The sequence below is a fragment of the Malus domestica genome, chromosome 05 (genome assembly GCF_042453785.1).
Source record: "Malus domestica chromosome 05, GDT2T_hap1".
NCBI classification, from domain to species: Eukaryota; Viridiplantae; Streptophyta; class Magnoliopsida; order Rosales; family Rosaceae; genus Malus; species Malus domestica.
In genome coordinates, this window is record NC_091665.1 from 31,951,185 (window position 1) to 31,977,762 (window position 26,578).

The 26,578-nt window shown below is 36.1% G+C and overlaps 2 protein-coding genes and 1 long non-coding RNA gene across 5 annotated transcripts; 1 reads left to right on the forward strand and 2 right to left on the reverse strand.

Annotated features, from left to right (window-relative positions):
* Positions 1–4,482: 4,482 nt before the first annotated feature.
* LOC114824911 (uncharacterized) lies at positions 4,483–7,905 on the reverse strand. Of its 2 annotated transcripts, XR_011581499.1 has the most exons (3): positions 7,004–7,312; positions 5,129–5,295; positions 4,483–4,913 (listed from the first exon to the last, which is right to left on the reverse strand). It is a non-coding gene; the product is annotated as an uncharacterized lncRNA (long non-coding RNA). The 2 variants fall into 2 exon arrangements; XR_003773493.2 differs by having other exon boundaries at positions 4,483–5,295; positions 7,004–7,905.
* A 7,847-nt stretch (positions 7,906–15,752) lies between these two features.
* On the forward strand, positions 15,753–21,647 carry LOC114824912 (transcription factor bHLH155-like). Of its 2 annotated transcripts, XM_029102618.2 has the most exons (11): positions 15,753–16,016; positions 16,523–17,007; positions 17,433–17,594; positions 17,838–17,922; positions 18,621–18,680; positions 18,984–19,103; positions 19,267–20,433; positions 20,526–20,627; positions 20,753–20,893; positions 21,096–21,221; positions 21,308–21,647. In XM_029102618.2, the coding sequence occupies exons 2-11, from the start codon at positions 16,913–16,915 to the stop codon at positions 21,395–21,397; spliced, it is 2,148 nt and encodes a 715-aa protein (XP_028958451.1). In that variant the 5' UTR covers positions 15,753–16,016; positions 16,523–16,912; the 3' UTR covers positions 21,398–21,647. The 2 variants fall into 2 exon arrangements, with proteins under 2 accessions (XP_028958451.1, XP_028958450.1); XM_029102617.2 differs by lacking the exon at positions 15,753–16,016 and having other exon boundaries at positions 16,057–17,007.
* Positions 21,648–23,226: 1,579 nt separating this feature from the next.
* Positions 23,227–25,227, reverse strand: LOC114824913 (pentatricopeptide repeat-containing protein At1g06143). Its single transcript, XM_029102619.2, has one exon. It carries the CDS (start codon positions 25,159–25,161, stop codon positions 23,413–23,415), a length of 1,749 nt encoding a protein of 582 aa, XP_028958452.1. The 5' UTR covers positions 25,162–25,227; the 3' UTR covers positions 23,227–23,412.
* Positions 25,228–26,578: the final 1,351 nt, after the last annotated feature.

Consider the following 26,578-nt stretch of genomic DNA (forward strand, 5'->3'; position numbering starts at 1 on the left):
CTATGAGGCAAAGAGAGATGCTGGAATTTAGGGCACCCCAACACCCGTCGTCATCGGGCTTGGGCACAAACACATGGGGTGGTGCTTCTCCTTTGTTAGCACGAAACATACCGAAAGAGTCGCTTGAACAGAAGTATCTGAGGCTCAACATGATTCGAGTGCGCGACGAGATATTCTCGGCTGAGGATGAGAGCTTCGACAGCTTGCCTAAGACTCCTGTGCATAAACAAGAATGTCCTCCAACGCCGAGCAGAAACAGAAAAGAAAATATAATGAAGCTTTTGTTCACACCAATGAGGAAGAAGAGTACTACTACTACGACGATGACGACGACAAATACTGCTACACTGGGTCGAAATTCGAAGAAGAAGTCGTGGTTTCCTCGAATGGATCCTCAAAAGAGGTGGCCTCAAGGTTGGTGATGATTCCGCCTCAGTCGCGCATGGCAAAGTTGGGAAGAGAAAAATGGAGCGCGGAGGCAAGGCATGTTTATGGTCGGCTGGATTTACTTAAATTATTGTACTTACTAAACAGGTTATTGAATGTGATTTGCATTAAACCTCTATATTTTGGTCCATAGCCGCATAGCTGAGTGAGATCTTACAGTTCCAGTTTATATTTTCTTATTTTTTCAGTGAGGGGGTCACTTGATTGTGTGGTGGATTGCTGAGTAAATGTAAATTGTGATTGTGTAAGGAGACGGCAATTTTCCAGTTAATTTTTGTAGATATCCATATAATCTAATTTAAAGCTCGGTTTTGCTTATGATATCTACTTTGAAAGCAATTTAGAGAACGATTTTAAAAGCTCTTGCCGGAAGTCATTATACAAAGTCCAATCTTCAATAACGTGATATTTTTTTGTTACATTAGAAAGCATCAAATCTGTGACAAATGTAATTTTAACTAGTGTAATTCCAAATCCATTATCCCACATCGATCAAGTCGAGAAGTTTCACACAGTTTATAACATCTTGTTCATCATACAAAGTAAATGGAAAGATAGACCATTTGAAGTAAAATTGAGCTTGAACCTTGAGTTTAAACTTGAGTGTGTGATAGTTAAATATATAAATAATATAAAAATATATCTAACTGTCAAACAATGGCACCAGGCTTGGGCTTTAAAAATTAAATCCATTAATTAATATTTTAATTTTGGAATAATTTTTTTCAGGTTTAAAACTCAATAGTCTCATCATTTCAAATGAAGTTTTAAAATGAGAAATGTTGAAGCCACACATCCTTTTACGTTGAACAGTCACCTCCCAAAATGATACATGTTGTGAATAGGCATATTAGTATTATAAATACATGCATCTGCATATCAACCAAATCACTGAAAATCATCCATCCTTCCATACAAAGCATAGAGAACCACATTGATATTCGCCAGAAATTAAGTTTTCCGGTGCTAGAATTCTAGTTTAGATCGTTGAATCCTAGTAAAGCAGACATCTACAGATCTACAAGCCTAAACCAAGGGTGAATTTCTGTTTTGAGGACATTGCGGTGCGCAAGCCTCAATCTTCATTTTTATCTGTTTAATATTACTTTCGTCAATACAAATTTCTTCCTCCTTATTCTTAGACAAAATTGCACCTACAAAACAAACAACAAAGTCAAGGCCAAGAACCTCACGCACCCACGATGAATAGGGAGGGGGAGATGGCTTTGGCTGAAAAACCTCTTATGCCAAAGTTATAATTTTAAGGGAAAAGTGTTTGGAGAATTTAGAGAATTTAGTAAGAGTGTAGAACTTCGATTTTGGAGAGAACGAGGGTGTTTATATAGGGGTGTGGCCGACCCCTTTGGGAGGAGATGGACCGGCCACTTGGATGGTTTTTTAGGTGAGATTCATGATTTGTTGCTAATTAATAAATTAATTGAATAATAAATCAATTAATTAGCTAATTAATATAATTTGAAGGGAAAGATTTGTAGGTTATCTTGTGGAGAATATTTGATGAGGATGGATGAAATATGTTTTGAATAAATACTTATTTTGGGCACTTTTGACTTGATTGAGGGATGATTGTCCATCACTCATGCGTAGGAGTTTCGGTGTTCCTCGAGAGTAATTTTGTCCTTTTTACCCTAGAATCACGTGTCACCCCTATATTCTCCTTGATTATTTTTGGCTCCACAAATGCCCCCACACCTATTGGGCTGCTCGCTGGAAAAGGCAATAGGTAAAGAGATCTTCATGGTTTAGGAAACATAAAATTGTTTCCTATTTTGATGTACATTCCCTCTTTAATAGGAAATTAGACCCTTCTAGGAAAGGGAAATAAATTTCTCTCAAAGCCTATTTAAGTCCACCTTAAGTGGATTATTAAATCAACTTTGGAGAGTGTTTTATTCTACCCTACAAGAAAGAAAGAGCTTAGAGGATATTTGTATTGGAATAAGTCAATATTTAGAAGAAAAGGAATGTAGATATCTTGTAATCATTAAAGTCATGTTTTAGGAAGAATATTGTGTCCTTTACTTTGTTTCCTTTTGTAACAATGATTGTATGTACTATTTATTCAAAATATGCAATACATGAAAACTAAGCCGTAAAATTCTATTTGGCATCAGAACCTGTGTTGCTGAAACCCTAGTTTTTTCCGCTGTGCTTGGTTGACTGTTTTTCTGCAAATCTTCCGCAGAAAACAGTGTTGTCGTGTGTGTAATCTTGCTGCATGTGCAGCAATGTGGGTGATGCTGTGTTTGGTGGACTATTTTCTGCACATTTTGTCGTGTGTGTGGTATTGATGTGTGTGCAGCAGTGTGGCTGCTGCTGTTTTTTGGTTGACTGGTTCCTGCACTGTTTGTTGCAAAAATTAGTCAAACTGTGTACCCTGTGATTGCAGCACAATATTCTGCTGCTGCCGTGTGTCTTTATTGCAATTGTGTGGGCTGTTTGAGCTCTGTGTGTGTGATAGTGCTGTGTGTGAATAGAAGTATTGATGTGATGAAATATCCCGTGGGTGTGTTGTGCTGCTGTGCTTGCCGATTGACATATTTATGCAACTTCTGCGACAATAAGCCGTGCTGCTTTGTGGAGTGCAATTGTAGAGCCTTGTAGAATATGATTTGTTAGGCAATTGTTGTTGTGCTTAAGAAATTGAAGGAATATTATATTGAAAAGTAGGCCCTGTGTAGGTGCAGTGTGTTAGTGTCGTATATCATATTCTTTCCGTGGGAGTACAAGCCAGATTCTGGCCGTGTATTGGGTTTCTGCTGCTTGTTTTTCTTGTAGTGTGTGGTTCTATAATTGGTGTATTTTTGTGATTGTCGTGTATCAGTGTCTCGTGAGTTATTACAATGGTGAATATAGGTTAGATTTTGGATTCCAGTGCAACCGATCATATGACTTTTGATAAGAATTTATTTACTAGTATGACAACTAGTTCCCGGAAGTGTATTGCAACTGCTAATGGAACAACAACACCAGTTTTGGGGGTTGGCACTGTGAACCTCACGCCAGCCATTCCCTTTCATCACTGCCTGCTTGTTCCCTCGTTGTCTCATAATTTGTTATCTATACCTCAAGTTATTGAGCAATTAGATTGTGTTGTACTTATGTATCCAGTGTTTTGTTTACTTCTATCTATTCAGACCAAGGAGATAATTGGGCGTGGCACTAAGAGAGAGGGGTTATATTATATGGATGACGTCGTTCCTGGCAGAGCTAATGCAGTTCGAGCATCCCGTACCAATAATTTACAGGAAGTTTGATTATTGCATCGTCGGTTAGGACATGCTTCGTTTGGTTATTGCATCGTCGTTCCTGGCAGAGCTAAATGTTGATGTCTTGCATTGTGCATAAATGAGTTTCTTATTGGTATTGGAACTGGTACTATCACAAAAGATGTAGTGAATACCTATTCAGTTGGATGAGAACTAGGCTTTTAAGAGTGTACAAGTTTTGCAGGAAACACTAACTTATCAAACAACACATGTCTTGAAATGATGCACTTCTTTATTCGTAAATTGTAACATATAACCCCTTTGTATCCCATTGCACATCCCAGAAATACACACATGGTAGATCTTGGTTGAAGCTTATGAGCATTATAAGGTCTCAACCATGGAAATACAGCATAACCAAAAATCCTCAAATGTTGTATATCAGGAGCCTTGTTATATAACAACTGATATGGAGATTTGTATGCCAGTGTTTTGCAAGGCATTTTGTTGATTAAAAACACAAAATGAGCACAAGCAAAGTACCAAAACTCAGTTGACAATCCAACAGCATTAAGAATGGTCAAAACAGTTTCAATAATATGTCTATGTTTCCTTTATGCCACTCCATTTTGTTAGGGAGTATAGGGGCATGAAATTAACTGCATAGCACCTTTACTAGCCAGAAATGAAGTGAAACACTTGCTTGTATACTCTCCTACCCCATATGTTTATAAACTCTTGATTGATATCCCAAATTGATGAAGTCAAAGTTGTAAAACTTCACAAATATGGTATACACATCTGATTTATTACTCATGGGAAATATCCACACAAACTTTATATATTCATCCACAAAAGTTACATAGTTTCTATATCCTTCTAAGGACTTTACAGAAGATGAACCCAAATATTAGTGTGTACTTTCTCAAATAGAGACACACACCTATCACTCTTAACTAGAAATGAAATCCTAGACATTTTGCCCTGAATACAAGAACTACAAATAATATATGTATTAGCTGGACTAGATACAATCCCAGATTGTTTTAACATAGAAGACATAATTTCAGTAACAGGGTGTCCTAACCTTTGATGCCAAATGCTAGACTTCACAACCTTGCCCAAGTAAGCTTCTAGAACATTTGAAGTAAACTGTAAACCCCTTGTATGATGCTTTACTGGAATCTGGAATAGTTCTTTAGGTCTACTCTTTCCTTGATACACTATCTCCCTTGTCTTCTTGTCATGCACATAAAACTCAGACTCATCACATATAAACCAACTTTTATTGTCAACACATAACTGTTTCATTGAAAGTAAGCTTCTGGCAATGTTGGGAACATGTAGCACTTTATTGAGAACAAGAGAGTGGTTGTTGTGTTTCAATGTAGTAGAACCAATATTTTGAATTGGCAAACTTGAACCATTACCAATAGTGATTTTCTCAGTACCTTCAAATGGAGTGACTTGTGCCAAAGCATTAATATCAGCTGTCGTGTGATAAGATGCACCATAGTCCACTATCTAAGCATCATGTGGTGTAAACTGGGTTGTTTGTTGTGCATTTATGAAAGAGAGAGATGCTGGTGGTGCCTGACCTTGAAAAGCATAGTTGGCTCTATGAAAACAGTCAAGAGCAACATGTCATCTATTTCCACATATTTGACATTCAACAGCAAAAGCAAGAGTATAAGAGTTTGAGTTTCTATGAAAGTAATTTGCAGTAGTATGGCCTTGTTTGTTGCATATCTGGTATTCAATGACAATATTGGACCTTGTGTTAGTGTTACCAAACCATGAACCATTACCATTTTGAATTTGTATTGATGCCCCAGAGTAATATATTGCAGAATTGTCACCAAATTGATAAGATTTGCCTTTATAGCAACCACTGTTGTTTATGTTATTACCATTATTTTTGAAATTGTTCCCATTATATGGTATATACCCTGCACTATGTTATTGAGGCCTAAAATTTTGCTGATTAGAGAGACTAGTTTGGCCAACAAAACCATATCCATAGTAATCTGGGGGTGATGAAAGATAAGGATAAAACACATGAGGCTGTAACTGAGTGAAATTTTGATGTTGAACACTACTTCCATTAACTGTTAATGAAGGAGTGCCATAAGGTACATGAGTAGGTACACCACCAGTTGTTGCAGGTATATGACTATGACCTTGAGAATTAGAAAATGATGTTGCAGTCATTGAAGCTTCACTAGAATAGCTAGAACCTTGCATATAAAGAGCTCACAAAATATGTGACAGCAAGTTAACTTCCCCTTCAATTTCTTTTTCTGCACCCAACAGTTGTTCTCTGAATTCTTTAAGAGTAATGGTGGATTCTCTAGCCAGAATCACAGTTCTAATCACAAAATATTCCTTAGGCAACCCAGCAAGACCATCAATCATAATGTCATTATCAAAAATAGATTCCCCAACAGCCATCAATTGATCTCTAATGTTTTTAAGCTTTAACAAATACTTGTCAATAATGTCTATCCCTTTCTGAGTATTGTGTAATTCAGTTTTCAAATGATTAACTCTGGACTTAGACACAGATGCATATCGCAAGATTAAACCATGCTTCACTTGCAGTTCTACATCCAAGGACATACTTCATGGCCTCATTAGTCAAGGTTGCAAGAAGTAAACTCAAAATAGCCATATTTGTGGCTTCCCACTCAGTGTATGCAACAGTGACCTCATTTGTTACTCCTGTTTCAGTACTAATAATAAATCTTGGTGGACAGACATTTGTACAATCAAAAAATTCAAACAACTTATATCCCTTGAGAACAGATTGAAACTGAAATGCCCATTTGGAAAAATTATCATCTCTCAGCTTTATTATCAATGTACCCAACAAATTTTCGGACTTTGAATTGAGAAGCCATGGTAGCAACTCAATGTATATCCAAGGATTACAGAGAATTATAGCAAGAATCACAAATCAACTAAGGAGAATATAACACTCCAGCACAAAAAATTTCCCAATGAAAGAATAACACTTTCTAAATCTTTGCACAGACTCCTGAAATCTTGAAAGATTGACACTTTCTTGAACTATAACTACCCTTGATCTTGAATAATCCAAAACACATCAGTTCATCTAAGAAAGAGTGATACTTTCTTTAGCCAAGAAAGATTGACACTTTCTTGAAACTTCAACAATGTAGCCAGAAATGGCAAGAAACTTCAATAATGTAGCCAGAAATGGCAAGAAACTTCAACATATATCTCAAATTGCAGACTAAACCCACCAATTCACAGTTTGCAAGAAACCAAAAAACTTTAGAACGAATATATGATATATGAATCACCTGATAGCAAACCACAAATACGAACACCCGTTCTTCAAAGAACAATCCCGTCTTCAATCTCCGAAGCCCCAAATTGTAGAAACAAAACAGCAATCGCACATAGAAGTGCCCACAGCTTCAGCAGATCGTCAAAGTAGCGAAAGATCACCAGAATCGATGGCAGCAAGCCAAAGACAACGATGATACCATATTAAATAGAAAGACTAAAAGGAATTCTGGAGAAGTCAGAAAGGGTTGAAGAACATCAATGGTAGACAAGAGATAGAATTGTATTGCTTAGAATTTGAATTATTACACAATGAATGATTTAATGAAGGCTACTATAGCTATATGGATAGCCCTCCATACACTTGTCTGAATTACACTTCTACCCCTCTAACTAGATTGATCAATACTAGTTAACTCACTCAATCATCAAGTGACAAATGACATTTCTGTTATCACTGTTATTACCATGATCACTTCATCGTAACCCTTCAAGACATTTATTTTAAGTCACCATTGCAATTCAAAGATAGTTAAAGATGTATTTTCATTTTTGTTTCTGATCTAAATTTCAGAGAAGAGATGGGAAATTATTCGGTGGAGGTGAGGAAACTGGGGCTGTGTCTTCTGGATCTAATTTGTGAAGGGTTAGGACTCGAAACTGGATTTTTTGACGGTGAACTGAGCCAAGTGCAGTTGATGGCTGCAAATTATTACCCACCATGTCCAGAGCCAAGTTTAACCTTGGGATTACCTAACACAGTGATATTAATCTCATAACTATTCTTCTCCAAGAACAAGTTCATGGCCTTCAAGTTTTGAAAGATGATCAATGGCTGGCTGTTGAGCCTGTCCCCATGATGCATTTGTGGTCAATGTAGGTCACATGTTACAGGTACTTCACCCACATATATATACATATGTTTTTCTTAGAAATCTATACAGCAGGTTCTTTCATTATTAAAAACGGATGGTCTGCCGAAAATGTATATGATAACCTGTTGATGCCTTTTGTTTGAGGACAACGATATATATATATATATATATATATATATATATATATATATATATCAACTTACCATCGTTGGCACATCGATAATATAAATAAATAAAAATGAACACCTAATATTAAGATCGCATGCATATTTCATAGCCATATTATATCTAACCAGACTTATATATATATTCTATTCTTAGTAGGAAGTTTCTTTATTAAAAAAATTAGTGTGCATCAATGCCTCGGAAGGTGCATTAATAATATGTTGATATGCTTTGTTGACAATAATATATATACATACACACACATACTATTAATAACATATCAATAGTCCGTTCTTTAACAAACATCTCCTGCATTTTTGCTATGAACACATATTATCAGTAACGGGAATCTGAGCAGTGTTGACCATAGAGTTGTGACAGACAGCAAGGTTTCAAGGACAACAGTCGCAAGCTTCATACATCCTTCTAGCACCTGCCATATTGAACCTGCAAAAGCACTTGTTAAGGACAGTTGCCCACTCCACCCAGCTTTTATATATAAAGATTTTATTAGCACCTACATACAAGATACTCTTGAGAGAGTACCGCCGCTCGATCGTTATAAGCTCCAACCTTAAAGCAACCAACGTCCATTTGGTCTACCGTCATTTAGTTTCCAATTTGTTGACAGAAGTGAAGTCTTTGGATTGGAATCTAATGGACTGGAGTTTGTTATGTCAACTAAAATCAAAGCTCTCCAAGGCTGAAGTGTGCTGTGGTTACAAATTTTCTGTAACGGATCCTTTAAGCACTTTTTCTGATCTTGCGTCAATGCTAATGTCATATCTATTGTTGGAGCAATATTAGAAAACATGATAAATAACAATATAATTCCAATGATAATAATCATAAAGAAATTCATAATATCAATAGTATACAAAATTCATAAACTAGAGATAAAGTTAGAAAAACCGACAAACTTGGAGATTGAGGCTTGCATAAATGCAATGTCCTAAAGATAGAATTTCGCCCATACTCTTGTGCTTGTAGTTCGATAGGCGTCCATCTCCCAGAATTCAACAATCTATAATCCGAAGTTAAAGCACTTCAATCTTTAGACTCTGGCAAACGTTATATATTCCGTACTCTCAAGACACGACTCGGAATTTGGCACACGAAACATGAGAGAAACAAGGTGGGGAAACACTATTTCTCAAGAGTAAAAATTAACTCTAATTTTTCTATATAATACCAATGGTTTCATGGGTTTATATAGAATCCAACTTCTACTTATTAAAGAGATGTAACTTTTCATCTATAAGTATACATCACTTATCAAGAGAATACACCTAAACAACATAACCTTTCTAAGAAATTGATTAACACTATTTTTCATTCAATTATTAAAATTATATTTTACAATATTTTATACTATAATAGGGTTGCATTTATGCAAGCCTCAATCTTCAAGTTTGTCAGTTTTTTTTTAACTTTATCTCTAGTTGTTTACATGAATTTTGTATACTATTGATGTTGTGATTTTCTTTATGATTTTCAAATTTTCTAATATTGCTCCAACATCTTATGCTTAGTGCATCACAACAGTAGAATCTCAGTTTTTTTTTATAACCAAATTCGTCTTTGAAATTGGCATAACTCTTCACTTTGGTTCCTGTCAATGAAAATCGATAGAAATGGTCCATGAGTTCGTCCAATGTAAATCATTTTGATAATTTCATTAAAACCTATCAGTGTCATCGTTATATAGAAGGTTGGTTTTACAAAAATACTCTTGAAAAGGTGATCACGTGGTCGTTCGTGTGACCACGTAACGAAGATATTGACAAATTTTTCACTGTAAAAACTGAAATAATTTACGGTGGACAAACTCAATGACCACTGTTGTTGATTTTCATTTTTAAAATCAAAGTGAGAAGTTATGTCAATTTTAAGAGCTTTTTTAGCTAAAAAATCTTGATGCAAAGACATATATATGCTGTAAAATCTAAATGTAAAGATAAACACTCTTAACCACCTGAAGTACAAGTTGCTTACAAACTTTAGGCCTTAATGAATGACAAATGCCACTAAATCCACCTTATCTTTCAAGTTTCTAAGTGCACAAGTTGGAAAGTTGGATATATCTTTCAAGTCCTAATCTTACCAAAATTTGCTTGTGGTTTGAAGCATTTTGTACCTTCCTTTGGTGAGTGGGAAGTTACTTTTTTAGTACGTAATTACTTATATTTTATTTTACACAAATCGTGTTTGACTGTCCCATATACTAGTATGCTTTAGAATTGCATGATGCCGATATATGCATCTGGTCAATACATCTTTGCTCTTATAATTGGATTTCGAAATATCATTGTCATTTTATTCTTTGAAAGTAACTTTTCCAATATAGGGACTCGATCAAAAATACTTTTAAAATGACTGAAAGTGTTTTTTGGTGAAAAAAATTTTGGATTTCAAAAGTGCTTTTACAAGATCCACTTAAATTTTTACTTAAAATTTGTTTCAAAACTATTTTTACAAAAAGATGATTTCAATCATTTCAAAAACACTTCCAAACGATTCCAATAACTTAAGGTTGGGACTCTACCAATCTTGCTAATTATTTTATTGAATTGTTTTAATGTTCATGTTTATGATCATTGAAATACAGAACAGAACTTCAAAATTTTCAGTAGCAAAAAAAAATATACGCTTTTCAAAGTATGGGGTGTTATGTTCAATAATGAAGAAAAATTATGTCATAACATAATATGATATGTTTCTAAAAAATGACGTGAAGAGAAAATTAAATATATGTTACTATTTTGCATGCTGCTATTCTTTTTTCTTAATCGTTTGGCTTTTAAAAAGTTCAGTTTGATCTATGTAATTATGAATATCCTATTAAAAATATGAAAAATTGATAAATCAAAACGCAAAAATATAAATCGTGATCATCATTGGATTCTCTATCACTTGATTTGTTTGGTCCACAAAGGGTCCACTGGGAGTTTTGCAAATAGAAAAAGATGAACACACATTTCTTTTATCTAGCTGCTCTTGCTTTTTTATTTTTGGAAAATGAAACATTAAATTACGTGGAATATCATGTAATTTATTTATGTAATGGCCACTAGTGTCACACATCCATAATGTAAACATTGAATTCAAATGGATGTTCCACAATCGCCCGTCGATATTGACTTGAGGGGGAGAAGGAAGATCTCAAACTAGTACTCATGACAAGGGAGACTAAGGAGTCACCTTGTTAAGATTACATGTTAGTAAAAAGCTGAGCTACAAGATCTACTTGGGATGATCTTGGTTCCCAACTATGTCGAGTGAGATAAAGAAAGCAATTAAAAGGTCCCTCTTGGAATCTACATATGTATGCAATTTGAAAATTCTAAACACCGCCTCTTCTTTATAATGGCGTGTTTACTTATCAGGGATAAAAAGAGAGAGTAGGAAATCGAGAAACTAAGGAATATGGAATGTAATGAATGAGAATTTGTGAGTATTTGATTACTGATTTTAAGGTGGAATCGACAAATTTTTTTCTCTTAGATTTTATTAAAAAGATGGGAAAGGATTTAGAATGGTCTTCTTTCTTCTGGTACTCATTCATGATAAGATAATGTAATGTCAGTTTCATTATATTATTTGGTTTATAGTCTAATCGAGCAGGTTTTAAGTTTGACTAACACTGTAATATTATTAGAAAATTTATATTAGGATGGTACACAAGCTCTTGGGCACCCTTCCTTATAAGTTGGTCTCTAGTAGCAATGAACACATGAATATGTGGTATCATAGATTGGTTACACCACACAACTATGTCCAAATTTTGGATGATGGTCCGATCTATATGCTGAAGTACGATGACGCATAAATAAAAAGAGAAAAGAATTCGAACTTGACTAAACGTGAATGTAAATACTCTTGACTGTAGAACTACCGAAATCCTATGACATCATAATCTATATGGGATGAGAAAGCAAATAATCATTCTCTTTTGTCTCTTTGTACTCATGATTCTACTCTTTCCTTTCACTATTCTCTATACATGGGAAAATGATATATCCTTTGCATCACTAACTAGAAAAAAAATTTAGTTGTGATTGGAACAAAGGTATTGCATCATATGTTTTTATGTAAATGGTAAAAAAAATTAATTTTTAAGTTATTAACCTTTTAACACACATAATCCACCATTTATATAGTGACACGTGGTATACTATCTCGTGTGACAGTCACATTAAAAAATCTCTCTATTAACTGCGCTTATTCATGCATAAGCTGGCTTAATTAGCTGGTTGACTTGATTATTTCCTTAAATAAATTAATTAATTCATAAAAAATACTTTCATTAAAATCAAGATTTAAATAAGTTAAAAAACCATGATTAAATGGCCATTATATTGTTAGTGAATTAGGTAGGTTAAACCCCCTTTGGATAACTTCCGACAAATTAAATCTGTTGGATTAAAGCGATAAAAAGATAATGTGATTTGATTAGGGAGGGAAAATAAAAAAGGAATTTCAATTGTTAATGATTGATTAGGCAAAAAAAAAAAAAAAAAAACAACCTAGTGAATCATTTTGCTCCTTTATTTTATTTTGTTTGTTTGTCTTCATGACTAGTAAATACAGATTAATTAAATATAATCAAAGCAAAAAATATACAAATTATATATAAAAATTGAGAGAATGATTATAAATCGATGACAAAAATAATCACTGAAGATGGCACTGTTAAAACACAAATCATGGGATTCGAAAATGATGTCCTGCTGGTGCAGTGCAAGAAAGGTTACTTCATGAATATGTCATGAAAACCAAGGAGCTAGCCAACACCTGACCACACCTCCTTAAATCGAAATAAATTGTAGTTCTATCTCTAGATTTATGGAAGCATTATCATCATGCTTGAATGGCACTCGATGAGCATCCAATGGCAATTTTCCCTTTTACTTTTATGTTTCCAATAATACTCGAGTCACAATTTTTATAAATCAATATTTAAGAGTAGATAACGTTTTACCGCACAGGCAGAAAGAAATAATGTATATGCATCTTGGTGTAGGTGAGAAGAAAAATGTATATCCCTATATATTTAACGATTTAATCTATTAACGCTATTACTTGTAAAATTAAAAGTCAATACTTGAGAAGAAAAATCAAACTTAAGACGTTGAGTGCAATAAACATATTGTTAACTACTTGAGCTACAAATTTTTTGTATCATACAAATCTTCTTTACGAACAAATAATAAATTTTCATTTTGATTATTGAAAAAGGTTATTCTGAGTTTTCGGAGGAATGGGACGGAAAGTAAATTGAGCATTTTTCATACACTCGTTTCACATGAAAATAAAGAATAATTTTTTTCTTGTTCATACACTTTTATGACTTCAAAATAGTACGTATAGATGTGTGACTATATAGAACTCACAATTCACACGTGAAGATCAAAATTATATGTGGACTTGTAAGTTTTGAACTGAAGCTCAAATTCATACACCAGAATGTGTGTATGATAAGAGTCACTTAGGGGAAAACGAATGAGGAGAGTAAGGTCATCTCCAACCGAAGGATCCAGAGGACTAAAGGGCTGAAAATAGTCTGAAAACCGTCTCCAACCAAGGGTTAGGCCAGATGGCTCATGGGCCCCACAGAATCTAAAAGGGGCTGGCCATATGCAGCCAGCCAGCCAGCCCGGCTGGCCAGAAAATCAAAGTATAACCGACAGGAATGCTTAAACAAAAATTTAATTGCAATAGCTAGCTGGCTAGCAGTTGTATTCAAATTTTTTTTTTTGGGCCAATTTTTTTTTTAAATTCTTAAAAATTCTAATTTTTGTTTCCTATAAATACCTAAACCATTCATTAAATTTAAGTTCTAATTTTTTGGGTTTTTTGGGCCCGTTATCGTTGTAGCTTTTTAATTTAAGTTGTTGTTGGATTTGAATTTAAGTTGTTGTAGTTTTTAAATTTAAATAATAAATTATGTTTGGCCTTATGACCATTTGGCCCTCGGTTAGAGACGGTTTTTTGTGATAGGGCTAAAACGAGCCCTATGACCCTTTGGCCCTTGGTTGGAGACGGAGGCAAATATGGTCATGTACTGTTCATTAAAATATTAATATCTTGGCGGGCAGAGAGCTAAAACGAGCCATCTGGCAAGCCTTCGGTTGGAGATGGCCTAATGGTGTGGAACAAGAAACAAGTAGAAGATGACCAATATTTTCTTAAGAAAACTAATGAAAATGGTTTGAAAACTTTGAGTTTTAACGAAAATGACAAAATAAAGGGTAAAGTGCATAGTACTATGATTGACTTTTTAGTGTAAAAATGTAGTTTTTCGTTAAAATGAAAAGTACCAGATACTTTCGTTAAAGCTCATTTTTTTTCTCTGGTAGATTAGGAAGAAAGTTTCTTGTGTACAAACTACAAACCGATGTGACCTGTGTATATGAAATGTCAATTAAAGATTTGATCTCATTAAGCTTTAAAAAAGTAACTTTTGTTATTTTATTTGTAATCATTAATAAATTGGGCCTCATGCAAGTAGGAGTTAGGGCAGTTGGCCACAATATTGTGTACTCTTGTATATTTGAAATGTCTTCCCACAAATTAAATTGTTTAAAAAAAAAATCGGGATTGTGAGTCCGCAATCAATTTATTTTCACATCTTTTAGTTGTATCTTAAAAATCTAATAAATTAAACTTCATTTGAGTTAAAAGAAGTTGAGGTTTTACTATAAAACCAAGTGGAATATAGAAAGTAATTTAACTACTTATAAGCACATGCAAGATCTCTCATTTTTTTATGTTCACTCTTAAACGCCCATTTACGTGTGACAAATTTTCAAGCCTAACACGCGGACAACATTAATTGGATGGCGTGGAGCACATGTGACCATTGGCCTTCACATATGGGACAACTTGCTCTAATACTACGAAGAAAATTGAGGTTTCACCATAAAATCAATTGACAATATAAGGAGTATCCCAATTACTTATAAGCACACGCAATATCTCTTATTTCCCTATGTGTGATTCACTTTCCGTCTTTTTCCCGGAAATGAGTTCAATCAGCAAGCTAAGTGCTTAAGCGTGTTTCTTCTCATATCAAAGGATTCTTTCTCTGTAGGGTCAATCCTAATATGGGTGAGGGAGAAATTAGGACCTAAGTTATCTCTCTGCTTGTTGTGTGCTAAGGTTGGGCATGCTAAAACACGTTTGGTTGCTATATCTTTTTCATTAAACATTTTTTACAACGATATTTGGGATCCGACTTTCAGTTGAGTCATGTAGCCACAAAATGGGTTAAGCATAATTAAGTATTGAAGTCATCAATTATGAGAATCAAACTTAAAACCTCCAACTTATATGAATACCAATAAATCGTAAGCTACTAAAATTATTGACTTTTATCGTAATGTTAGAAATAGTATCGAATTCGAATGTTGAAATTCACAAAGATGATTGGCCAGTAACTTAATAAATGTAAGAAAGGGCACATTGGAAAATGAGGGGGTGTAAATTTTCACAACTTAGGGGCAAAAAGATCAAGTTGAGAAAAAAAAGGAGTAGGGAGAGAGGGTAAGTTCATTTGATTTTGTTGTTTTGTTTGGAAAAGAGGTGGGGATTGTTTGTACCCTTGAAAATGGAGGGCAAATTTCCTCACATGGGCATCATGTTGTTTGCCATCAAAGGACACTACCTAGAAAGTGTACTCATACCCCCAAATTTAAGATTAATTTGATTTCAATATAAATATAAAAGAAATCAATGATAAACTCCCCAATTGCTCATCACTCTTCTCTTCCTCCTACGCCTTGAGCCACTATTTTTCCTTAACCCTATCCCATCACTCTCAGAACACAAAGGTGGTACGTGCTAAAGTGCGCAGGATGCGCAGAGTACGATCACATAAAGGGAGATTTTACAGTTTTAGTGGCGAGCGGTCAGTGATCGCAGAAGGATGCGCACTGTAGCTCATCTGGCGCACTGTAAGAAAAGCTAAGATGAACAGCGTGCGAAGGTAACTCCTTATATTAAACAAGTCGCAATTCGCACCAAAAGTGCCTTCTTTTTCACACACACACTCTCTCTCTCACTCTGAAAGAAAAAAAGCCATTGAAGCTTCTCCCTCTCTCTACTTTTTCTCTCTCTAGAAAAAGGAAAAAGCTGCATTATCGTTAAAAATGGCAGCCAATGCAGCTCAAAGCTTTCAAATTTGCTACACTTGATTCATTTCGCAGCTAAAGCTTCAAGCTTTCAGAGCTACTCCACTCTCTCTCTCTCTCTCTCTCTCTCTTCAGCGAGCTGCTGCTGAACTCTCAGATCTTCAGTCTGAACAGTTCAATTGCACAATTCCGAGAAATTAAAATTTTCAAAATTTCTCACCCTTTTAGTTGTTGCTGTGAGAGATCCATGTCGTCGGATATAAGCTAGGTTCAAATCGATCGCGTCTCGTTGAAGTTTCGTCAGGAAGCTGCGGGGGGAGTTTTCAATTTCTCTAATTGTTTGTTCGATTTTATTTTGTAGAATTTTCGAGGTTTCCGTACAAGTTCATGGCTGAATGCAGAGACTGTAACGAGACCTCTGACTCTGTATTTATAGGGTTTGGGATTGAGAGTCTGTGAAGGGGGTTGAGGAAAGCGTGGTGTATTGGCAGCGGAGCACGGAGGTTGCGGTTAAAGAGTGAGGGGGGATGGGGCCGGATCGGTTGCTGTTAGCGGCGGTAGGACCACCGATAAAGCGGCGAGCGGGGCTACGGAGGAAGCAGGCGGGTAGAGGGTCGTATAGGGGAAGTTAGAGCACGAAATTAGGCGCCAAAATTAAAATTTTGGGTTGGGGTTTTGTTTGTTTGGGTGTTTTTTGTTTAGAGGCTGATTAGGAATACAAAAAAAAAAGCTTTGGAGTTGGGAGGAGGAGATGGGGACTGACTTGCACCATATTCTGAGAAGCCTCTGCTTCAATACAGAGTGGAACTTTGCCATTTTCTGGAAACTCAAGCATCGAGCTCGAATGTGAGTTTTCCTACTTGTTTTCTTCTTGTTAGTGATGCACTTTCATTTCAATTCTAATTGTTTGTGTGCGTGTGTGTGTGTGTGTGTTATATGGTTCTTGAATTAAATCCCTTTTGTCTCTGTTTTTTGGTTGAGAGTAAGTGAATTTAGTTCAAACCGAAAAGCGAAAACAAAATAATAGTACTGGAGGAAAGGAACGTCTGAGGAGAAGTAGTTCCTAAGTCATATTATTTTCTCCCATATCTGGTCTTCAGTATAATAAAGTATGGATCTTGCTATCCGTTTCGGCGTGTAATAATTGAATTAGAACTGTGGTTACTGAGAAAATTTTCACTTGCATGTAGATGTCTAGCTCCTTTTAATGAATTATAAGCAGTTACATGTCCCTCGTAATATTTTGACATGGGGTGTGCTGCATTATGCAGGGTACTGACTTGTGAAGATGCTTACTATGACAACTATGAGCAACATGATTCTTCCGAGAATAGGAAGACTCTGGATAAATTGCATGATAGCGATTATTCCCACGATCCCCTTGGGCTAGCTGTGGCAAAAATGTCGAATCACGTATATACTCTGGGGGAAGGGTAATTACTCTTGTCACTTTCTAGTTACCATAATGCCTATTCTCAAAGCTTTGGTTGAAGAACTGTAAATTCATAAACCATTGCCAGTATTTTTGTACTAAGCTTATCCTCAACTTCTGTCTTTCCTGTTTACATCTATCTGATTACTGTAGCTGATACTGATAGCATGAAGAAAAAAACAAAAGGAAAAGAATAAAAACTTCATAATTTGCATTAATCCTTTCCTTTATTCTTTCCCTTCAGGATTGTTGGACAAGTGGCGGTTACTGGGGAGCATCAGTGGATTTATGCTGATAATCTTGTGAAGAATAACTATTCACCATTTCAGGTAAATGGTTTATTACTTTTCAGTAATGGTACTGATTAGCATAGTTTTACTTTGAAATGTGTGCATCGATTAACCGTTGCAGTCGTTTATTGTTTATCAATTTTATGTTTTCGGCAATTTCCAGCTGGCATAAGGGTATGCCTGTTCTCTCTCTCTCTCTCTCTCTCTCTCTCTCTCTCTCTCTCTCTCACTCTGTGTTTTGATTTGTTTGAAGTTGTGATAATTGATGAGATACTATACTACAAAGAAGATAAAATGGAAACAAATTAAGGATAGATGAGGGTATTGTTTATGTGATACACTTGGTAATTACTGTTATTTCTTCTGGGCCTATCCATATTAAGAGAAAAGATGAAAATTATGGCACTGCCTGCAATATTGTTTTATTTGTTTATTAGTTTGATTTAGGCTTCCGTTTCACACATAGAAACCTTATGCTCCGTTCTTGACCAGAATGATAATAGTCATAAACTTTCGTTTCTGGTAAGTTCTTTCTTAGGAAAGAGATGGATTTAAATTTGTCTTGATGTACGCGACTGGTAGATTGATGGCTGGATGCAAGTTTGTTTGGGGTTTTGACACTTTCACTGACAAATTCTTTTCTTATATAAGCATTTTACTTTGATATGATTATATAAACATTTCTACCAGATATTCTGGATGTCATGCTGAATTAAACCGTTTTCTATATCCTGTAGACCATTGTTGTTGTGGCTGTTGTTCCGCATGGAGTTATACAGCTTGGTTCTTTAAATAAAGTAAGTTCTTTGTTTTTGGTGAATAATGAATACTCAATCGTTCTAGTCCACAGGATAGCATGTGGTTGTTTCTTAATTCTGTTGGGGTGTTATAACTATGAAGATAATGTTGTGTACTTTACCGTTCTAGTCTATGCAACTTTGTTATTTAATTCTGTGGTGACCATAGTGGTTGACATTTTGAAACTCTGTGCATAATAATTATGGTTTGCATTTCGACCACCACAAATAAGTTATTTATGGTTGCAAATTATATATTTCAAATTTATACTCATTTTCCCTTCCTTTGTTTGAGAGGTGCAGGTGGCTGAAAATGTGAAGCTGATTTCTCAAATCACAGATGTTTTTAGGACTCTTCAAGATTCCCCAGTAGAGGATATCCGTAATCCAAAGCAATCTAGCATAAACAGTTCAGTATGCTCGGTAACTCTCTATCTCTCTCTCTCTCTCTCTCTCTGTGTTGTGTGTGCATGCAGCGATCTGGTTTATACGTGTACACATGTGAAGCAATTTATTTTTGAATTTTTTTGTGCACAGATAGGTTAGGTCATTGACACCTGGTATCCTTTTTTTCCCTTTTTCTCAGACAAATATATCTCCGGAAGGTTTGGCTTCAGGGGTTCTTGATTGCGTAAATAATTTAGATACAGCCACAAACAGAGAAAGCTCAGATATTTGGTCGTCCATTTTTCCACATCTTGGGAAAGACAGTGATAGTTCTTACGTTTTTCCACTGCCTGAAAATTGTCTGAAAAAGGCAGTTGAATTGGCTAATAACCATGGAGGACTTGAGTCTTCGAACTTAGGGTGTCGGTCAAAATCAAGCACTCTCAGTATGGAGCATTGCAAACTAGTAGGTGTAGAATTACTTGATAGCAGGAAGCGTAAAGGGGAGACTAGTGGCTGCAAAGATACTGGAATGGCCTCGATGATCTATGCCCATCCATTATCACATGATCCTGTCAAAGAAATTGTTAATTTAGGTGATTTTGCAGACTTACCCACAACATTTCTCAACACTGCTGGACATGAAAGGAGTAATGTGGACATGGTAGATCTTCACCATAATGAGGTGTTGCATGTAAGTGAACCCTCAGTCGTTAAGTTTCAGAAGGGCCTGGAAAACTTGGAGTTTCAAACTGAATCAGGTCACATGGACACATCTAGTACATCAATGACCTTCCCTGCTGGCTGTGAGCTGCATGAAGCACTTGGACCAGGTTTTCTGAATAAGGGTAACTATTTTGATTGGGTAGCGGGGAAGAATGGAGATAGAATTACTCCTGAGATGCCTGAGGGGATGAACACTAGCCAGTTGACATCTGATGCTTGTCAAGAGCACCTTCTTGAAGCAGTAGTGGCTAATGTTAGCCAAAGTGGCAGTGTTCAAAATGAAAAACCATTCTGTAAATCAATGCAGTCTCTTTTGACAACTGAAAAATATCCTGAGCCTTCTAGCCGTACCACCCATACAGTTGATTCAGAAAACTATTCCGTTGATCAGCCCTCTCTTATGGCAGAGGACACACAACAATGCTTGAGCTCTTCAGGGGTATGCGGGGTGATATCCCCAAAATGGTTTTCATCACCTTGTCCTAGTGCTTGTAGTGAGCAGCTGGAAAGGTCTTCTGGACCATCTAAAAATAGCAAGAGGGCAAGACCTGGTGAGAATTCTAGACCTAGGCCAAGGGACAGGCAATTGATCCAAGATCGTATTAAGGAACTGCGGGAGATAATACCTGCTGGAGCAAAGGTGACTTTCCAAACTGTTGTCTGGCTTCTGGCCTTGTAAAAGTTGTCCTTATTCATTCTATATGTGCTAAACGTTTCATGTTAACCATACAGTGTAGTATTGATTCACTGCTGGAGCGCACAATCAAGCACATGGTCTTTCTACAAAGCGTCACTAAGCATGCAGACAAACTGAATAAATGTACTGATGCAAAGGTAAATGTTTTGGTTAAAAGTATATTATGGCCTGGCATTATTTGTCAACTTGCAACCATCATTTTTGTTTACCAAGCATTACCAAGAATATACAATGTTTATTGATCGTCATGCTTAATTCACAGATGTGTCCAAAGGAAACAAGCATGCTAGGATCCTCCAATTATGAACATGGATCAAGCTGGGCAGTGGAGGTGGGTGGCAATCTGAAAGTTTGTTCAATAATAGTGGAGAATCTCAACAGGAATGGCCAGATGGTTGTAGAGGTATGTAATACTTCAGAGTGAGTGTTATACATAAACTCCTGGAGATGTGCTTGATCATGTCTAGTTCAGTCCGATTATGGATGTGCTTGATCGTGTCTAGTTCAGTCCGATTATGAAGCTTATTGATGTGTTTCTTTTTCCGACATGATTTTTTTGTCTTTATCAAATTCTTAGTATCCTAAAGAAATTCTTCCCTGTGCAGCTGATGTGCGAAGAATGCAGTCATTTTCTAGAGATAGCTGAAGCTATCAGGAGCTTAGGTCTGACGATCTTAAAAGGCGTGACAGAAGCCCGTGGTGACAAGACATGGATATGTTTTGTGGTTGAGGTAGGATCAGTAAAATGTAGACACTTATAAAATGGACTGGCTTTTTGACTTACCATGAACTAAATTCGAATTCCGAATGACTGCAGGGGCAGAACAACAGAAGCATACACAGAATGGATATCCTGTGGTCCCTTGTCCAGATATTGCAGCCCAAGAATCCTGCGCAACAGTTATAGCTTTTCTCGCTCTCGGAGTCTCTGTAGGTTATTTTGTAAATTATCGTGAGTCTTTTGTGATTTCTGATTGCCAATTACGGTTTTCTTCTTCATTTGTTTGAACACACCTTTTAATTGTAAAGAACAAGAGTGAAAAGCCCTTGGAGCAATTTTCCCCCATTACTTGTAGACAGGGAAGGTGCCATTATTATTTTCCGTCTCCTGTTGTACTTTCTGTGCCATTTGTTGAAAACAACACTGCATTCGTGTGTGTGTGTGTGTATTTATCCAGAAAATTGCAGAGAAATAAGCGACAGACTGATTCCTTTATGGTCTTAATAGCACGAAACCGTGCTCTGATATCATTAAAACGCAATGAATCAACAAACTCGGAATGAATTTTATTGAATAGAAATAGAGTGAAAACACCTTAAATGTAAAAGTCTTAAAAGCTTCAAGAAAGTCACTCGTCTCTCCAAAATCGCGTAAGAGTAGAATAGGGCCGGCCACAATGACTTATTTATACAACATAGAATATCAAATCTTTCCTAGAAAAGGTTTTAGAGCTTATTTGGATGTGCTTTTAAAATGATTGAAAGCGTTTTTGGTGAAAATGTTTTTTTAGAACCAATCCTTAGTAAAAATGCAAGTAAATCCTGAAAAAACACTTAAAGTGCTTCATGAAAGAAGCACATAATTGGTGTTTCTTACAGAAAACACTTAAAAGTGCTTATCCAAAAACATTTTCTCTAAAAGCTTTCAATCATTTTAAAAGCATATCCAAACGAGTCCTTACAAAATGACTCCAAAGTAATGAGGAAAATCTGCCCATAATCTGATCAGCCACGTTTTAGATCCAAATCTCTTTCAAAATCTGCCCAAGATAGCTGGGTTTAAAGCTTCAAACATTTTAAACACTTCTCCAGAAAGGCTTGAACCCAAAAGAGGCCGTCTTGGAATCCAAAAATCACAATTAAGCCAAAAAACGTTATTTTTTCAGTGCCTCACACTTCTCATTTATTTAATCGTCAGAAAATAACTACTTAACAGAAAAATCTGAGACTTTGATACTCAAGCTAAAGACTCACCAACGTCCTCCGAGGCCGAGAAGAACGAGTAAGACGAGTCCGATTTGGCCAACCTTTAAAAGGAAAAAGATGAAGAAAAGGCACTGAAGGAGCTAGGGAGGGTAGGGTTTAGGGATGAAGGTGGAGATGGTGGGACGGCGGGAGGAAGAACTCTGGGGCGTAGGGCTGGGGAGGGTTTAGGGTTTTCTCCTTTTTTTCTTTTCAAAATTTTAAGTTTTTAATTTTTTTAATGTTGAATTCATTTATTTTTAATATTTTCTTTTTCTAATATGTTTTTTTATTATTTAATTAATTAGTTATAAGGGTAAAGTTGTCAATTTATTAGCATAATTTTGATTGAATGGGTTATGTGAAAGTGAATTAAAACATGAATATGTGTTAGTATAACGTCTCATATATGAGGAGGTTTTGTGAAATCTCGATGAATTGAGATATTAGTGTAATTAACCCCTACTTTTGGTAGTTTACAGAAATACCCATGGATTTTTATTTTTCTCAGAAGCTTATGAAAGTAACGGCTTAATTTCAAAACAAGACTCCTCTATATCTCATAGTCTATTTTTTTTGGGAATTATTATTGGCACTCTAAAAATCTCATTCTACACTCCAAACTTTTAATATTTGGAAAGAAAAATACATTTGTGAAGAGTGTAGAATGAGATTTTTAAAGTGACAATAACATTTTTTTTTTCTTTTTAGTTTTTGGATTGAATAATTAAAGCGGAAATATAAATAATGAGTTTGTGCGGCCCAAGAAGAAAATAGAAGTATAAAAAAACTATCCTCCGCAGCCCCTGACGGGCGATTTGGGGGTTATTTTGTCCAGTCACTGAGTCAATTTATGCACGAACGAGAAAACAACATTTGCAAGCAGCAGACGAGATTTGGGGGTTATTCAGGGCAAACCAACTTCCTTGTGACTCAGAGCCAAGTTCAGGAACATAAACATCAAGTTTCAGGAACACAAACATCAAGTTCAGGAACATAAACATCAAGTTTCAGCTGCACATATAATTCCGCCAGCAACGAGTAAATTTCAGCAGAAGCTGAATGAGATTCATCAGACGCTGCAAACTGATGAACTTTCCTTTCCATTTCTATCCAACTGGACCCAGGACATCCCTTTTCAACTCCGAGTTCCTTCATGGTGGCTCGAATATCCGCAACTTCTCCCCATCGTTTTGCATCAGCACACATGTTCACCAAAAGGTTGAAATACCCGCTACTATTTGGCTCCAACACCATCAACCCCTCGACACAAACTTGAGCAATCTCCAAGTTTTTATGAAGCTTGCATCCACCTAACAATGCACCCCATATAACAGAGTTCGGTTCAAACTCCATGCTTCTTATCAACCCTAGTGCATTTTCAAGCAGGCCGGCTTTGCTCAACAGATCCACCATGCATCCATAGTGCTCAACTTCGGGACGGATGGAATAATCCTGGATCATGCTTGAAAATCTCCTGTGGCCTTCTTCTACAAGTCCTGCATGAGTGCAGGCACTTAAGACACTTACAAAAGTAACCCCATTTGGCTTGATCTCCTCTCTCTCCATCTTGCTGAACATTGCTAGTGCTTCTTTTGCATATCCGTGAACTGCGAGCCCTTCGATCGCTGCATTCCAGCAGAACAGGTTCTTATCCCGCAATTTAAAGAAAACCAAAAGAGACCTCTCCAATGTGCCACACTTAGCATACATATCAATCAGTGCAGATCCGATATAAACATCGAGATCAAATCTGTTCTCCATTGCGTAAAGATGTATCTCTTTTCCCAAGTCAAGAGCTCCGAGATGGGCACAAGCCGAAATAACAGTTGCCAAGGTCACTTCATCAGAGCCGATCCCATTTGTCCTCATGTCATCGAAAACTGCTAACGCTTCTCGAAATTTCTTGTTCTGAGAATAGCAATCAATCATAGTAGTCCATGATATTATATCCCTAGTTGGCATCTGATTAAACAACAACTCTGCAGACTCCACATCGCCTACTCTTGCGTAGCCATCAATCATTGTATTCCAAGTAGCTGCATTCCTCTCCGTCATCTCATCAAATAATATCCTCGCCGAACTCATATCCCCCACTCGAGAATGAGACGAAACCATTGTAGTCCATGCAAAAGCGTCTCTGTCAGGCATTTCATCAAACACCCTTCTGGATTCACTTATTCGGCGCAACTTCGAGTAAAAATCAATCAAAGCAGTCTGAACAAACACATGTGAGCCAAACCCATTTCTCCAAATGTGACAATGAACAGACTCTCCAACCCGCAATGCAGACAGAGAGGTGCAGGCCTTGATCAATGGCGAAAACGTATAACTGCTAGGCAAAACCATGTCCCTCAACATATTGATGTAACAATTCAAAGCCTGAAACGGGTGGTCGCAATGAACAAAGCCTCTGATCATCGCATTGTAGACGAAAACATTCGGATTTTCCATCTGGGTGAAGGCTAAAACTGCATAATCTAGGCGGGAAAAGGTCGAAAAGGCGGTGATGAGTTGGTTCGTAAAGAAAGAGTCTTGGATGGCATTGGTCTTGATCATTGAGGCACATAAACTTTCTAGCTCCGTTGGAGTCGAACATTTCTTTAATTTTTCAACTATGGATGGTGGGTTCTGAGGGTTTTGGGTTTTGGGCGGTTGGAGAAGACGTTTTGGGTTTGAAAAACAGTTAAAGTTCGTTGGGCATTTCATCCGCACAAGTTGTGGCGCCTCCTAGAAGTTTTGCAATTTTCTTCCACCTATTTGTTAGCAAATTTGTCGATGTGGTATATGTGTAATCTTACCCGAACGAGAATGGGTGACACATTGACACGGATACCGGGATTTTACATGTAATATCGATGCATTTATTCATATTTAACAAAATCATAACCATTCGATTAATATAATGAATTCAACTATTATGTACGTTAAGTGTGAATTTAACTATCGATTTCAGGAACTATTTATGATAAAAAAAAAAACTCTTAAATCTTGTGAAACCTATTTATGTGTCACATCACTATATAATAGAATTTTTGACAAAATTGTAACGGCATGACCACTTGATTTGAGACACCTATTTCTAGGACTACATTGCTTGATGTTTTATTTCAAGGACCATCTTGGTGTGGTCAATTTTAGGGATCATTTGTGATAAAAAAATAATAAAAAAAAGACTTGCGGGATCCATTTATGTCCCAAATCTGCCCATAACATAACTTTAATGCTATTGATCCTTTGTGTGTATATATACTTGAGGGATTTCTCAATAGGAGGGGATTGATATATATATATATATATATAAACAATAGTGTCAGTAGGGTAAATAGTTAGTTATTATAGGAGGAAAGATCAGTGGAACGCCATCATCTGTAGTAAAATGCCATCTGCAAGATTGAAATACAGTAAAACCTTTCTAAAGTTAAATACAATTGGGACCAGACCATTTACACTTTAGGGAGTTATTACTTAATAGAGGTGTAATTAATGAAAATTATTTATTGACTTATTTATTCGGAATGAATTGTATTTTCTAAAGAGGATACCTTGGACATCAAGTGTTTTATTTCTTGCATATTTGTTTACTTAATACAATTATAATTATGTGGAGGTGTATTTCTTTAAGATGAGACCAAGAAAAAGTACAACTTATTACAATATGGAGTTTATTCCAATACATAACTAAAATATTATTGATTGACTTATTTATCATTAATGAATGTTGTATTTTATAAATCGGATTTCTTGTGTGCCAAATATTCTATTTCTTGCTTATTTTTGGACTTGGATCCTCTCCTGAGCTCAAGGAGGGATCATCCTGACCAAAGAACTTGGACAGTTGGATTTTCATCCAACGGCTATAATTATTATAACTTTAGACGGACCTCCTGTTTGTAGCCGTTGAATTTTCATCAAACGGCTCAAGTCCTTTGGTCAGCATCCAACGGCTATAATTATTATAACTTTAAAGGGACATCTTGTTTGTAGCCGTTGAATTTTTATTTAACGGTTCAAGTTCTTTGGTCAGGAGGATCCTCTCATTGGGCTCAGGAGAGGATCCAAGTTCCTTATTTTTGTACTCATTGACAATATAATTATATAGAGATGTGTTTCCTTTAGATAGGAC